Source organism: Pomacea canaliculata, linkage group LG1, assembly GCF_003073045.1.
Source record: "Pomacea canaliculata isolate SZHN2017 linkage group LG1, ASM307304v1, whole genome shotgun sequence".
NCBI classification, from domain to species: domain Eukaryota; kingdom Metazoa; phylum Mollusca; class Gastropoda; order Architaenioglossa; family Ampullariidae; genus Pomacea; species Pomacea canaliculata.
Window position 1 is genome coordinate 12,345,116 of NC_037590.1, and position 14,695 is coordinate 12,359,810.

The 14,695-nt window shown below is 36.2% G+C and overlaps 1 protein-coding gene and 1 long non-coding RNA gene across 2 annotated transcripts in view; both read right to left on the reverse strand.

Annotated features, from left to right (window-relative positions):
- The window catches only part of LOC112559083 (disintegrin and metalloproteinase domain-containing protein 17-like), a 117,288-nt gene that overhangs the window by 30,631 nt on the left and 71,962 nt on the right, over window positions 1–14,695 (reverse strand). Inside the window, exon 15 of the mRNA XM_025229999.1 lies at window positions 10,656–10,777. Within this exon, the coding sequence (XP_025085784.1) occupies window positions 10,656–10,777 (122 nt within the window). The remainder of the gene's footprint in view (window positions 1–10,655; window positions 10,778–14,695) is intronic.
- Window positions 4,662–6,922, reverse strand: LOC112559149. The gene is made up of 3 exons (XR_003098290.1): window positions 6,841–6,922; window positions 5,090–5,178; window positions 4,662–4,815 (listed from the first exon to the last, which is right to left on the reverse strand). It is a non-coding gene; the product is annotated as an uncharacterized LOC112559149 (long non-coding RNA).

Sequence of the window (14,695 nt, forward strand, 5' to 3'; positions counted from 1 at the left end):
ATACGGACAGCTGATTTGTAAGGATTTTAAGCCCATTCAGAAAGACTGGTAAACAACATATTACAGGGAAAATATATAATACACAATAGTGGATGAAGAATATGTTTTAGTGTCTAATCTTTGATAGTATTTCTTCTCTTTGCCTGTAGATATAGAAACATTGGTATATTACACAATGTTATCTCATTTGCTGTTGACATCAGCATCATATGTTTAAATTATTACATCTATTGTAACACGATTTGGGGATGAATTTTTTTTTAAACATTTATTAGATGTGAACAGCATTATAGAAATGAAATACATCCTTTCAATTGATATGACACAACAGTGCGTGTCTTACTCATGTTATCGTCAGATTAAGATTATCGTATGTGACACAATGCCTGAAATTCCAAATGGAAGCCGCACTAGGGTATTTCTATTGAATCTATTCATTAGTAATAAATTAATTATAAATTTGTTCATACAATTATTAATACACTATAAATAAGAAACATAGATATAATCTTCCAAAACATACATAAACATTAATTCAGAACGGTTAATGTGATGCTTTCCACCAAAGTGAAATTAAGGCAAATCATTGTTAATCATCTGTGTTAATCATTGTTATAGAAAGCTACATACAGTAATGTTATTGGATCGGAAAAAGGACCCGTATGATTCCAGTTGACATCAGAAAGCCTGTAACTAATCAGATCCCACCCACTTGATGAAGGAAGGTGTCTCCACGACGGCTGGTGAAAATAAATGAACAAGTAAATAAATGTAATTTTATACTTAAGATTTTGATCATATTTGTGTCAATATTTCTCGGTTAAAAAGCGAATTTAAGAAAAGAAAATGAACACAACAAATGATTAGTCATTTACACCTGTAAACTTCATTCTTCATCAAATGGCTATTACAAATAGTACCTCAGTAAAGTAAATTTCTTTTGGGAAATAAATTGTTGTGCAGAGAACGTCCTCCTCATAATGAGCATACACATGCATAGATTCATTGTCTGAAGAAAAAAAGGAAAAATAAATCATTGTTCATTGGTTACAAATTTCATGCGACCTGTTTCTGTTTGTAAGATAATTTCCTATATCCTACGAATCATGAATCTCTTACGTATTGTAAAAATGAGCAACTTTTTTATCTTTTATTTTAATATGCTCCACTCATACATAATCCAGACGGTTTTTCAAAACTCACCACGCAATATTGTAGTGACACAATATGTGTTATAAATCAAATCTCTGACAAAGTGTTTATATCCATCTCTCCTCTAAAGAGGGATAGCCATATGGTTCTAAGCCAGTGGTTCTCAACCGGGTTTTGATCAAACCCTAGGCGTTCGGTGAGTCGGTCTCAGGGGTTCGGCGGAGCCTCCGCAACGGAGGTCAAGAGACACCCGCAATTCGCGATGACACTAAAGAAGGGTTCGGTGAATGTGCATATGAAACTTGTGGGTTCGGTACCTCAAACAAGGTCAAGAACCACTGTTCTAAGCATACATTACAAACAAAGAAACTAAGCTGTCGCAAGAAATGACAAGAGGGCAAAAAATAATGCAGTTAACATTTTGTAAAAGGAAACTGGCTTGAAAAAATATCACAAGGAACAAACAGACCAAAGATATATAGATATTTTACACACTTCCTGTTTGGGTTTTGTAATGAAGTAGTATACTGTTAACAAACAATGCTTACTCTACTAGTTTCCGAGACGATTCAAGGCAGTTTTACAAATACAACAAAAATAGCAAACCTTGTAAATGTCCTGTGAGGAAATCGTTGGAGTCTACATGAAGGGGCTCATACTTGCCGTTCCTGTCTACAGTATAGGCTCTAAGTCCAGGTGCCACTACAGGAGAGCCTGCCTTTAAGACCATACTGAAGTTCCTGAGAAAAACAGAATTGCTTTCATCTCTAAGCTTGAAAGATTTTCTTAATTTTTGCCTTATTTAGCCAATAATTATAGATAAACTGCTTTTCTTATGCACACATAGAGAGGTCGCTAATAACTCACAGACACGCTAATTTACATCATCAAAATAGAGCTTTGTAACTATTAAAAACTACATCACACATTTTCTCCGTTGATCATAATGTTTCTCAGCTTGACAATTTCCTGGCATGTGTTACATATTTTCCAAATACAAATATATGTTAGTAATTTGTCTCTCACATTCCTAGTGTGAAGAACGTGACGTAAGTTCTGGCCGTTACGTGTCCAGTGTCAACATCCCGATGGTGGCGGACGTGCAGAGAAATATCCGACTTCTTCAAGGTCTCGTAGTGAAACAGCTGTTTGTGTAGATTATCTGTTTTACAAATCAATTTCATCAAAGTAGAAGTTTACTCATATTCCCTCCTCTATGTGTGCGAGTAGTAACAGGAGCAGGCATAGAATCAAACAACAATTGTCTGCTCCTATCCTACCCCTTATAACATTAAACATCACCTCATTTTTATTCTTCTTGTGAACGTTTTATGGCAACTCGAGTAACAAGTCAACATATTATTTTTGGTCTTTCTAACATTTGCAAAACAAATGATATCCAAACAATAGCTATAACATGTAAAACTTAGATCTGTTTCAACTGAACCGTGTATTTATTCGAAATAGTGAGGTCAGCGACATGAACTCTAGGCCAGAGATTTTAAATCAAAGCATTAATTAAAATGACTTAGATTGTAATAATAACTGTGTTTGTGTCAGTGACGTTATAACTTGACAACTAGTGTGTATTTCAAATGACACAACTTACTTTCTTCTATTTGTAATTTTCTATTTTCCATCGCAATCACTTTGTGTAGAACGACGGACTGAAGAAAAATCAAAAGTTTCAAAGAACAAACCATCTTTGACCGGCAATCGTGTCGTTGAGTCGTTCACAATAATTTTAGTATCTGTATTCACTGTAAGAGCGAAAAAGAAAACTTGTATTTACAGGAAACTAATTAAATGAAGAATCTAGAAACTTAATTCCACACACAGTTTAAATTTCATGATCTCCGGGGTTTGGGAAATATACATACATCATCGTCTGCTCGATAGAAACGTCCCAAAGATGACGTCATCTAGTGAAGGAACATCAGAGCTGTGAGTTTTAGTTTCGTACTAATACTAAATGTATACTTTCGGGAAACAAACTCGTTTCTTCTTATCGTGGACGGTTGAAGACTGCAAATGTCTTCAGACTTTCGCTCGTGTAGGCCATCTTGTTCCGGATTGTTTCTGCTTTATGATATTACTGGTCACTATTTCTCTATAATTAGAACTACTTGTTTCTGCCCTAAGGACCATGTATTTGTCATACTTTTTATCTACGATTCATGCTTAGTCACTATATATTTCTCCTACGTGTTTAGAATTGAGGAACAGTGCTTGTACACGACGTCGACTGCACCCTCAATAAGAAAAGTTTGGGTTCTGCCTCTTGCTCAATGGATGTTCTGGAAATACTTCGTGATGACCAATTCTTCAATTACAAAACTGAAGGCCTTAATAATCCCTTAGCGGTTATTATTATTGTGTCTTTATGTTTTTGTAAAGCACTTTTAGGTGGTCGCTGGTAGGGAAAGGCACTAGATGATGATTGATGATTGATGATTGATGATTGATGATTGATGATTGATGATGATGATGATGATGATGATGATGATGATGATGATGATGATGATGATGTCATTATTAAATAATGATCGAATAACGTCTTTATCTTAACCTCAGTATTTCGTTAACTGCTCATTTCAGTTATAGGAAATATGGCAAGTTGATAACTCTAGTGTCGTCAGCTCATATCTCAAATTTGAGTTTATTTCCTTTACAAAATTTCAACGTCAAAAGATGTCAAAACAATCTTTTCCATCATTCTTTACTCCGCATAACAACTGGAAGGCACACAATCTTTCCACAAAAAGTTTCTGAATAATTACGTTTTCTTTAAAAATGTTTTATTTCCTTGTCTGAGTAAAGAAACTTTTCAAATCCGTCTAAACTACGAAATAACGAATTTAAAATACATTGTCAGTGAGCTAATTGTTCATATTGAAAATTTAGTTTTGTTATCTGTCTGTGGCAATATATGTATATATATTTTTTTCTTACTTTGAAACAGTTCAGTGTCCAGCGTCATGTGTACGAACATTAGCCAGAATTGTTTTTAAATACAGTCCAACGAAACAAGTCAAATTGAAACGAACTAATACTTAAAGAAAGGCATTAAACCAAGTTAGATAATCCATTTCGTAGAAACGCTGTGAACAAAAACCATTTCAAACTTTTTATCTACATTTTTTTGCTGAGATAAAACTCGATGTATACTGTTAGCCTCGTCAGGACATGTTTCCTAGCGGCTTGTTTAAAAGCATTGGATTAATTTGCTTCTTTAAGACAGTGTTAAGTTATAGAAACAAGTCTTAAATATGTAATTTAAGAAATGTTATATTCTTCGGTGTGTGCTTGTGACATTTTAGAAAGTAATAGACTTTGATCCGATAAGACAAAATATATTTTAGGTCTTATTTAGTCTGTCGGTGTTAGGCCAGACTTTGAAATATTTCGTGTTAATACTGTTTCTTACAGTACTGATGGACTTATTTTTTTCTTGTCCACATCCCTTCATTGGCGTTTGGCAGGCGTTGGACCTTACGGTTGTGCGGACGGATCAATTGAAGATCCTGCAGGGTCGATTAAAGATCCTGCCAGATTGACAGAAGATCCTGCAGGATTCACATTCCCCATTTCATAAGACTCGCGCTCCACGGACGAAGAAGTTCTTTCAGTGGGTGGTATTTTGCGTGCCTTGTTTTTCCTGTCCTGTGCAAAAGATAATACAACACAATGAGTCAAAATTGACAAGATATAGAATAACGTGCGCGTATTAAAATACACACCATAATGTAAGAAATGTTGTGATGAGCATAAAAATAAATATATATATATACGTCGAGAAAAATAGAATAAGGCTGAAGGTTTCTGTATAAAAAAGAGAGTGAAAAGAAAAACTAAGCCTAAGAAACTCAAATACCAGTATGTCGTTATATTTGTTGGATGTGAGACAAGCTGGAATGTTTATAGGATCAGAACTTACCATGCAGGAAATGCAGCAGCTGATTGGGATCCAGAACAGTGCTGTCAGAAACACGACAGTCATGACGAGGTTAGTCTTCATGGTCTCCGCTTTGAAAAGATACACAAATATTCGCTTCTTAAAGTTTCAATCCAAGATTAATTTTAATCTAGAAAGTTCTACTATGTAAACTATCATTTAAAAATATACAGTCTACGTCTTCAGAAATAAAACTGATTTAAATTAGTCCCAAGGTAACAGTATGACGATAATAGCGAGGAAAGTTTTTTTTCGTTAAAGAAATAGCAACAAAAAGATATACGTGTACAATGTCTGACACGTTCGTAGCAACTGGTGGCCAGCGACAGGAGAGGCTTTTTCTTCCTGTTTTGACTCTTCATTTTCTTCTTTCCTACTGCTCAATCGACAACTCAAAGCTACCTGAGTTTAGAAAAATGCTATTTTTATTTTTTCAGCCTCTCTCCTAATTTTTTGTCAGCATCTAATCATCTCTCGCAGAAACAGAAGTAAAATCAATGGCGAGTATTTTCACTTCATCGCATAATTTAGATGTTTTGGGGTCTCAAGGTACATTTAAAAATATTTTATACTTTTATAATTATAATTTAATGCATTAAAGGCTATAGAAAATATTTCGTGTCCCTAAAACTATTGCTTTATTTTGGAGAATGAAACTGAAATTGGTCTGATTGAATCTTACTGGAGTGTATCCCAAACAAAAACCACATCGAGTGGCTTAACTAAAAACTAAGGTGACACCGCTGTCCAGCGCTGGAGTGAGATTTGGCACATGGAAATGATTCCAGATGTAAAACGAGCACTCTTCAGATAAATATCTCATCAACGGATGTGTGTATGGAGCTCCAAATTACAGAGTTAGTATGTTATTTAGGTATCTATTCATATCTGGTTGTTTTTTTTTTTAGAAAGGAGCACTTCAGTATGGTCTTTAAGACACACCTGTCTGCGAACTTGCAGAAAAAGAATACAGGTCCATGTCAGTTATCATATTTTAATGGCAAAAGTTTGTAACAGGACACCCACGTTACTGAGCACTGTTAAGACTTCGGGGACTTGCAAAGTGTAACAATCAGTCCCTGATAGAAAGTAGATACACTAAACAGACCAAGGAACAAAATGTTCAGACAACATCAAGTAGTTCACTGGCCTGCATCCAGAATACAGCAAACACTTGAAGGGAACCATTGCAAAAGTGAGAATTACAATAGAGTACAGCACTATTTAGTAAATCACATGGGCAATTCACACACACACACACAAACGAACTACAACATAAGTGACATTTGGTACACTGCATAAGGTCAGCTGACGTTGACACTATATCACAACATCAGTGGAATCGATCACGTGTCCGGCACGTAGAAATGGCGATAAGATCGATCACTGCCCAGTTACACCCTCCACATACAAACAAGGGAGAAACTGAAGCCACGAAGGACAGATGATTGTGCAGAAAATAAATGTGACATTAAATGGGATCAACCATGTGCTAAGCCTTTATAGACACCAAGAAAAAAACATTAATATTGCTCACAATTACAGACACAATTATAGAAAAAGAAAACATACAAGCGTCGTAGGCTGGATAAGTATTTGAGTGTCTAATGACTCCTTTTTCATAAGTCTTACAGTTAACTTAGAATTAAACATCTGAACAGAAAATTTGTTATTTGAGAGAAATATCAATAGAAGGTTTTTAGCAGTTTCGAAGAAGAAAATCTGGCGTGTACCAAGAGTGTCAAAATCCAAATTGTTGAAGAACTTGAAAAGCCGGACAGTAAAAAAACCTTCCGATGGAATACACACTCCTTCCTGAAAACAGACAAAAAAATCATAAAAATGATTCCGATCTCACAGTCTTTTAAGGTAATCTTCGTAGATTGAAATCATTAATCAACACAAAATCACTTTGCACGACTCACTTTATCGCAGTCACCGTTGTAGCAGCGTTGTCCAGGTCTAAGTGTTTCGGTCGTAGGGAAACACGGACCATTTGTATTGTTGTCAAAGACCTCCAGACAGCAGCGCTTGCAGGCTGCAGAAGCTGGTAACAGACAGAATGAGTGCTGCATGAGCTGGCCGAGAAACACGATACGCGAGACTAACCTTAACTAACTAATGTAGGTAACATGGGGGAATGCCATCTGAGCTTTGCATTGTTTCCAAACATTTTCCCTCTTACCACACCTATAACCCTTGACAGGTGGTGCTGGCTGTCAGACACTTCCCTGATGATGACAACGTTCCGACTTCTATAGTCCTCTCTGTTCCAGTCTAACTTTGCACTGCTACACTTTTTCAAAGTAAGTTCTATATACTGTTGTTCTAATTTTTTCTACAAATTTGCAGTGTAACTTTTGTGAGACATGCAGCTTGAAATATTGGAAAATCATTCATTCTTTAGGTGGAAAAATGATTTAGGGGTATTAAACTTACAAATGCTGGAATTTCTAATCTACTGGACGGAGTGGGTTTTAATTGAAAATGCTGGTATAAAACACGTGTATCTGTTAATTTATGTTAATTATGTTTACTTGTAGTGGAGTGGGAGGTAGTGGTTAAAAATGAAGAGTAAATATTTAATACCTGTTAGGGACATTCAAACTTCTTAGTCAACCCAAACTTTTGCTTGATGGTGATGAGAGAAATAAAACACACAAGCTCAGTCTCAAGTAAACAATAAGTTAATAACCCAAAAATTTGTGTGTGAAATACAGTCAACCCGACATCTTTTGATTAAAGTGAGTGCTACTTTTTCTTTCATTATCTCAACAAATTTTGGAAAAATGTAAATGTTCAAAACAAAACAAAAATGCCCATAGCTTAGGTACCACATTGGGATATAAAAACTGTTAACTATGTGACCCTCCAGCTTTTATAAATGGACACTGGGAATCTGATCCTGGCAGAACTGTATCAAAATGTACCAAAATAAATCATATTTATCATAAGTATTCGTCAAATTAGTGCCAAAATATGTAAACATCAATTTACATTGGTCAACCGCTACACGATTTTCGTGCTGAGTACCAATCATCCTCACAAAATACTATTATTATTCCACTAACATAAAACAAAGACATACTCTTAAAACATGACGAATCTCTGCTATTTATTGTGATTTAATAGTAATATTTCTTTTCCTTATAGTCAATGAAATATTTTAAATTGAAAAAAAAAACGATTTTTGTGCAGTCGCAACACTTTCCACCGGCAGAGCGGCGTGTATGCCGATGCCTATTATTATCATTGTATCTTTATGTTCTTGTACAGCACTTTGAGCCTTGGTGGTAATAAAATTAATTCTCTAGGCAAAGATCTCACCGTCATGATCACACATGCAGGCTCTGTAGCGCCGATTATCCTTCTCTCCCAGCTCCTTACAGTATGTGGTAATACATCTGCCGTTAATACACTGGCCTCTGAAATAACAGTAAAACCAAACACTTTTCCTAATAACGAATTTTATGTGTATTCACATTTCATCTTCTCTTCTTTACTGTTATTTATGCATAGTTTTTATTACAAATATTACTATTTTTGACTGTAGTTTGATTGTTTCTGATTTTGTTCCAGTTGAGATTTAGTGGCTCTCGCGAGTGACATTTCTCACTATCTCAACGCTTGAATCCTTATTTCTCTGCCTGATGTTTTGCACTCACAGGGAAGAATGCAATAGCCAATGCTTCGAAAAAACTTCATGATGTGACAAAGCATGGTCATTACTGGTGTCACGATTACAATTCTATTTGGATTGTTGCAGTTTATCAGCCATCTTTGATGTCTCCCATGTAAGTGATACAACTAAACTCTACTGTTCTTAGTCTACAAAGAAGTCTGATTTGCTGTGCAATTTTGTACTGATTGTCTCTTTGTTCTTGCTATTTCCATCCAAACATGCAACTCATTTGTCAGTCTGTGTGTTAGGTCTAGAAGATAGTTGTTAGTGTCTACCATGAGATCAGTTGCACTGCAAAGCGCAGACTAACTTGATACATGTCTACAAAAATTAAAGAAAATCATGGAAGGTTTCTTGCATAATGTTCTCCAAGATAAAGTTAAGAAGTACAAAGGACAGAGGGCACCTTTAGCACCTACAGCAGAGTTTTGAAAATAGTTTTATTCTGGTGTACAGCATGGTGCTGTATAACACCTCAGTCACTTGTATCAAGCTCTCTTCTATTGAATGGTCTCATGACATGTCATCCTTTTATGACAATAAAATGTCAGTTTGAAGCGAATGACAATGTACTTTCGGTTTCTATCTCTATACATTTCTCACATTTATAATCTTAATTTCAAACACTAACCACAATTCTATTACCTTTAATACAAATATTAATGTATTTTTAGAAAGCCCATAATAAAATAAGAATTATGTATGCAAAAAGCGGTACAAAAGACATGACATACTCTCCATGGCAGGCTATTCCATTCTCTTTTGGCACAGCAGACGGACAGTCAGTGGAAACACCACTCATCAACCGTCAAGGAAATATAAGAAGGCAAAAATCAAACACAGACGAAAATGCAATCAGAAATAACTGCAAATATGTTTTGCTCACAACACACCACTGCTTCGTCGTAAGGATCAATGTGCAGAGGAAATCAGACAAATAAATAAAAATTATCATACATGAAAACTCTATCATTTGACTTATAATATGACATAGACATTTGCGGGTACAGGGTGAAAGGAGAGGCGTTAGTTATCATCAAATGTTTAGTTGATTAAACAACAAAAGGATACTCGCACTTTGCACTCTCCATACACGGAAGTTCTAAGTTAGATTCACAAACAGTTCCTTTTCTTGCGATTTTGCAGTCTTTACAGCACGGTTTGTTGAAATCACTGTAAACGCCCAGAACAGAATGATTACTTCCAGATGCCCTGTTACTGATTGTTCTTTTTTACAAGAGCAAGGGTTAACGTCACTGTTCCCTGGTATGCGAATAACTGAACCCAATCGTCGCGTTTCTTCTCTTACCTTTGGCATTCATTGGTACGTGCTACCAGCAACTGATGCGTGACCAGCATAGATTTTTCAATTACTGGTCCAAATGAGATAGAATCTCCTGAAATACCAGCTTTGATGGGAATGAAATTAAAGTAAGATGGAATATTATCTAAAAATCATGATCGAAATGTTAGCACGTGGAGATACTTAAAACACTAGTTTACCTGCATTGTGCAGATTCTCTGAAATGACAAGTACTGTTACAGCATTTATCTTGGTTTTTTAAGCTTTCCTCTCCAGCGTCGCATTCTTCGTTTTCGTCTAAGACGCCATTGCCGCAAGGAACATCCTCCTCTGGCACGCACTTTCCTTGCTGTAGATAGAATGGAAACTACACCAGTAGAATCGCGAATATGTTGCGGCCTTTACACGCAACCTTAAGTTTAGAAAAGTTTTCAGGTTTACGTAGCCTTCATCGACATCCAGAAGTATATATATATATGTCATCAGTCCGTCTGAAAAAAATAAAAAAGTTACACAATTTGTTTTTACTATTAATCTTAACACTGTCTTAACCAGTGACTCACTTCATTGCATACACCGTTGTAGCAGCGTTCTCGAAAGCCAAGAGGTGTATTTCTTGGTAAACATTCGCCGTAAGTCTTGTTGCCAAAGTCCTCCTGACAGCAGCGTTTGCAGGCATCGATCACTGGAATAAACAACATAATCAGTTCTGAGTGAAGTTACAGCTAACACAAGGAGGGAACAATTGTTGGCGAAGACTGCAAGTGCGGCACCTGTCGCCTTAGTATCAATTAAATTCTGATGACTTACTGAATTTACAATCTTGACTCATATCGAAAACTTGTCCACAAAAAATATTATTATCTGCTAATATTAAAACCCTTTAAGTATAAAAATTTTGTCAGCTGAGAACGTCATTGTATGTATATTCAAGGATTTATTAGTGGCTTGTTATCATAGCAAGATTTTACTTCTACTCGTGCTCGGTTATGTCACTTTTGTTTGATATAGTTTGCTTGTGAACCGTCATTATTCATATAATCCGCTTGGTACATATCAGAGATTCTATTATCATTCCAAGAGCTCCTGGGAATATTTTTACAACATGCTTTTATATACCTGTACCATCCCTAGCAGCATCGGAAACCATAAGCTCAAGGGGTCCACCAAGTTTGTCTTGATCCGACTGTGATACAGGGGGTCAATCTATCGCAATGCTTGACTCGTCTGGCATGGCGCTGCCAGCGCATGCGCACATAAGCCAAGCTCCACGCTCGCCGAGGCGAAACCAGAGTGCGGGAGATCATGCCCACATATAGGGTCGTGACCCCTAACAATGGCAATGACCTTTTTGCCATGGCGTGCTACATACGACCACATGCGTGCAGGCAAAGCCGCCATTTTCAAATTTTTGAGTCTACACTTTTCCCAACAGAAAAGCTTCTCAAGCGGTCAATTTCTATACTGATACATGTGTTCGACGCTTCGATAACAGTACGTATAATTTTTATACTCTATATTAACATAGTTATTGAGATTTTAACTACAGAAATGTCCAAATTTAATGCAGAATATCATTCTAAGAGAAGAAAGATTAAGAGTACACATTAACGCAATAAATGCACAAGTTTCCAGACAGAAGGTAGAAATCGTGCTCAGCAGTTCTGAACGCTTGCATTTGATAATTCTTTAGCCGTTAGCAATGGAGAGAATTTGGAGCTGTCAGAATTTCCTCAAATTGCGATTACGAAAGTGGAACGTAACAGAGCTTCGACAGTTCCGTCTGTTTACTGGTATATAGCGTTAAAATGCCAGGTTTCTTCGGGCAGTATAATATTTTTTCTCTTATTTTTTGTGGGTTTGTTTTTTTTTTTGTCTTGCAAGTCCTGGCTGTGTGTGTGAACTATGCTGATTATTAGGCTCATAACCTTTCAAGTTTATTTGTTCAAGAAGCAGTGTTTGTATGGTAAAGGATTTTTGGTGTAAAATGTACTTGCTTTGTCACATTATTGCTGATAATGTTGACAGATTTGGTCCTTTGGACTCTTAACTCTGGCCTCTCAATTTTAATAACTTTTTATTGCTAGCTTAAACGACTTTTTCAAACACCAAACTTTCCACTGCAGCAGCTAATTAAGAATATTTGTCAAAGAGCAGCATAAGGATTGTGTTCCCAGTGGTGAACCAAAAAAAAAACTTATATAGATAGCCCATTGACAACTGATTGTGACTGGAAGTATCATTTCAGACAACTTTAATGGTCTTTTTCAACAACAAATCATAATAACTGCATAATGGTCAATAATTTATTTTACTGTTATTCTAGATAGCTGGCTGCTTGGCATTTTAAGATGAAAGTGGTCACAGGTGTGCAACTTCCCACACAATCTATTGAACCAGATGCAAGCTTCATTAATTAGAGCTATAAAGCTGATTCCTCATGTCCTATGCTTCCAGTTCTCCTGCACAAGTCATTAAGTAAGTGCAATTTACTTTTTGATCCATAATATTCATAATCCTTGTGCAGAAGAAAATTTATGAAGCATGTGACCATTAATGGTCAAAATGACTTCTATGTTATTGTGTGCTGCAGATTTAAGGAAGGAGAAAAAGATAATACCTGAACTGTTTGAACACAGTCATTACACCACAGATATGTGTAGCTTTTGTTGTGATGCTGCACTATAAGAGTGTGTTATTATTTATACTTTTGATCTTGATTTGTGAAATCTTATTTGCCTTCTATATTTATTTCCATGCAGTAACTACCAAGAATCTAGCTGAATCTGCAAGGGACAAAAATGTCGGAGGTGGAGAGTGATGACAAAAATGCTCCCACTCAACCAAAAAGGATACGGATAACTCCGATTAGATTTCGGTCTGTTTTCATTTCCTCTGCTTAATTTTAGGGAATTTTTTTTGGTGACATCATGTAGGGACACAAGGCTGTGTCCTCTTTCTGGTAAAATAGCATACAGTGATAAACAAGTTTTGTACAATAACAATAAAATGTTCTTTAAAAAAAATTTTTAACAACCTATCAGCAGCTGACAGTTTTAAATGTACTAAGCTGAAAAAAGTTTATGCAAATGTATTCATTTGACACAGGGATGCACAGCTAACAGCGAAGGAGAGAAGGATGCCGAGGAATCACTATATGCTGACCATTCAGTTATGCAGCAATGTCCACCACCATTGCCATACTCTTTGCCACTAGTGGTTGGCACCATCTCAAGGTGTCCCCAAGTAGCAGCTTTCAAAAAAGGACTGTTTCACCTTTGCCTTCACACCCCAGCGCCTTCCGATCCATTGTCTGGTTTTCAGCCTGCCAGCATAAAGACCCATAACCCCTTGGAAGGTAATTTAAAGCCATTTTGTTTATAATCATTTTAGCTTTTTTTTCTTCTTACCCTTGGCCAAGAGTTATGAACAGTGCTTTTATGAGTTAAACTGGAAGCGGAAAATCCCAGCTTTTGCCATAGTGAAAAAATTTGAAACAATATATGGATCACATATCAAATAGATATGACAAATGGTAAAGAGTAACCAAAATTAATGGTATTTTCCAGGCATTGTGAACTATAGCAAAGCTAGCAAAGATCAGTATTTTACATGTTTTCTGCTATTGTGTTCTTAGGTTAGAACTAAACTAGAGAAAGTTGGGATGCAACAACTGTCTCTTCTGGAAGAGATGAAGAATGATACAAACAACCTTAAAAGGATGTTTACATGGATGGAGGAACAAGAACAGGAAAGGCAAATGACACGGGAAATCTGCCAGAGGGGTTCCAGTCTCCCTTAACAATCAGCAGAAGATGTAGAGAGTCTGAGGGAGATATGAAGACAGACCCATAAAAAGGACATGCTTGGTATGTGCTTTATTCTGATTTGTTAGTAGGAGGAGTCAAATCTTTTATCTGATTCCCTTTAAAGGTTTCCATACCATACCATTCATTGTATAAACTAATGACATGTTTGCAGTACTAAAAGTAATAAAGGCATTGTTATGGTGGCATTGATTAGAGCAGATAGTAAATTTTCTGTACCACTTTTGCTTTTGTATGAAACTTCCTGAATTGTTGCTGTCTTTTTTTTTGGGGGGGGGTGTCTTTAAAATACTAGTTGTCATAACAGGTATTATAATGTTGCCACTGCAATTTTTTTTTAAATGATGTGTATTTATTTTTGTCTGTTTTCAGGAATGCCATTCGGTGTGATGCGTCGGGCTTCACATTAAAGCATGTAGTGAGGGGCATTCTATCTGTGCTATTTTTCAACTGAGTTGGCCTGATCTTACAACTTCAAATGGGACTCAAGAACCACCCCTTCATTTTACAAACAGTTCAGGGTAAGGATTTAAATATTTTGACTCTGTGTGTGTGTGTGGTATACGGTACATTAATACATGCCTGTCATAAAATAGGACTGTTTGGATTGTTTCTTTATCTTTTAGTTATGAACCTTAACCTTTGACTCTGCTAGGTGCAGACAAGAATTTTCATGAGTCATAAAAAAAAACCATGACAGGAAGATAAATCAGGCCTGGAGAACTGTCCCTACCTCATTTATTGTGATTGGAATTACATTGCCAAAATAAAATATG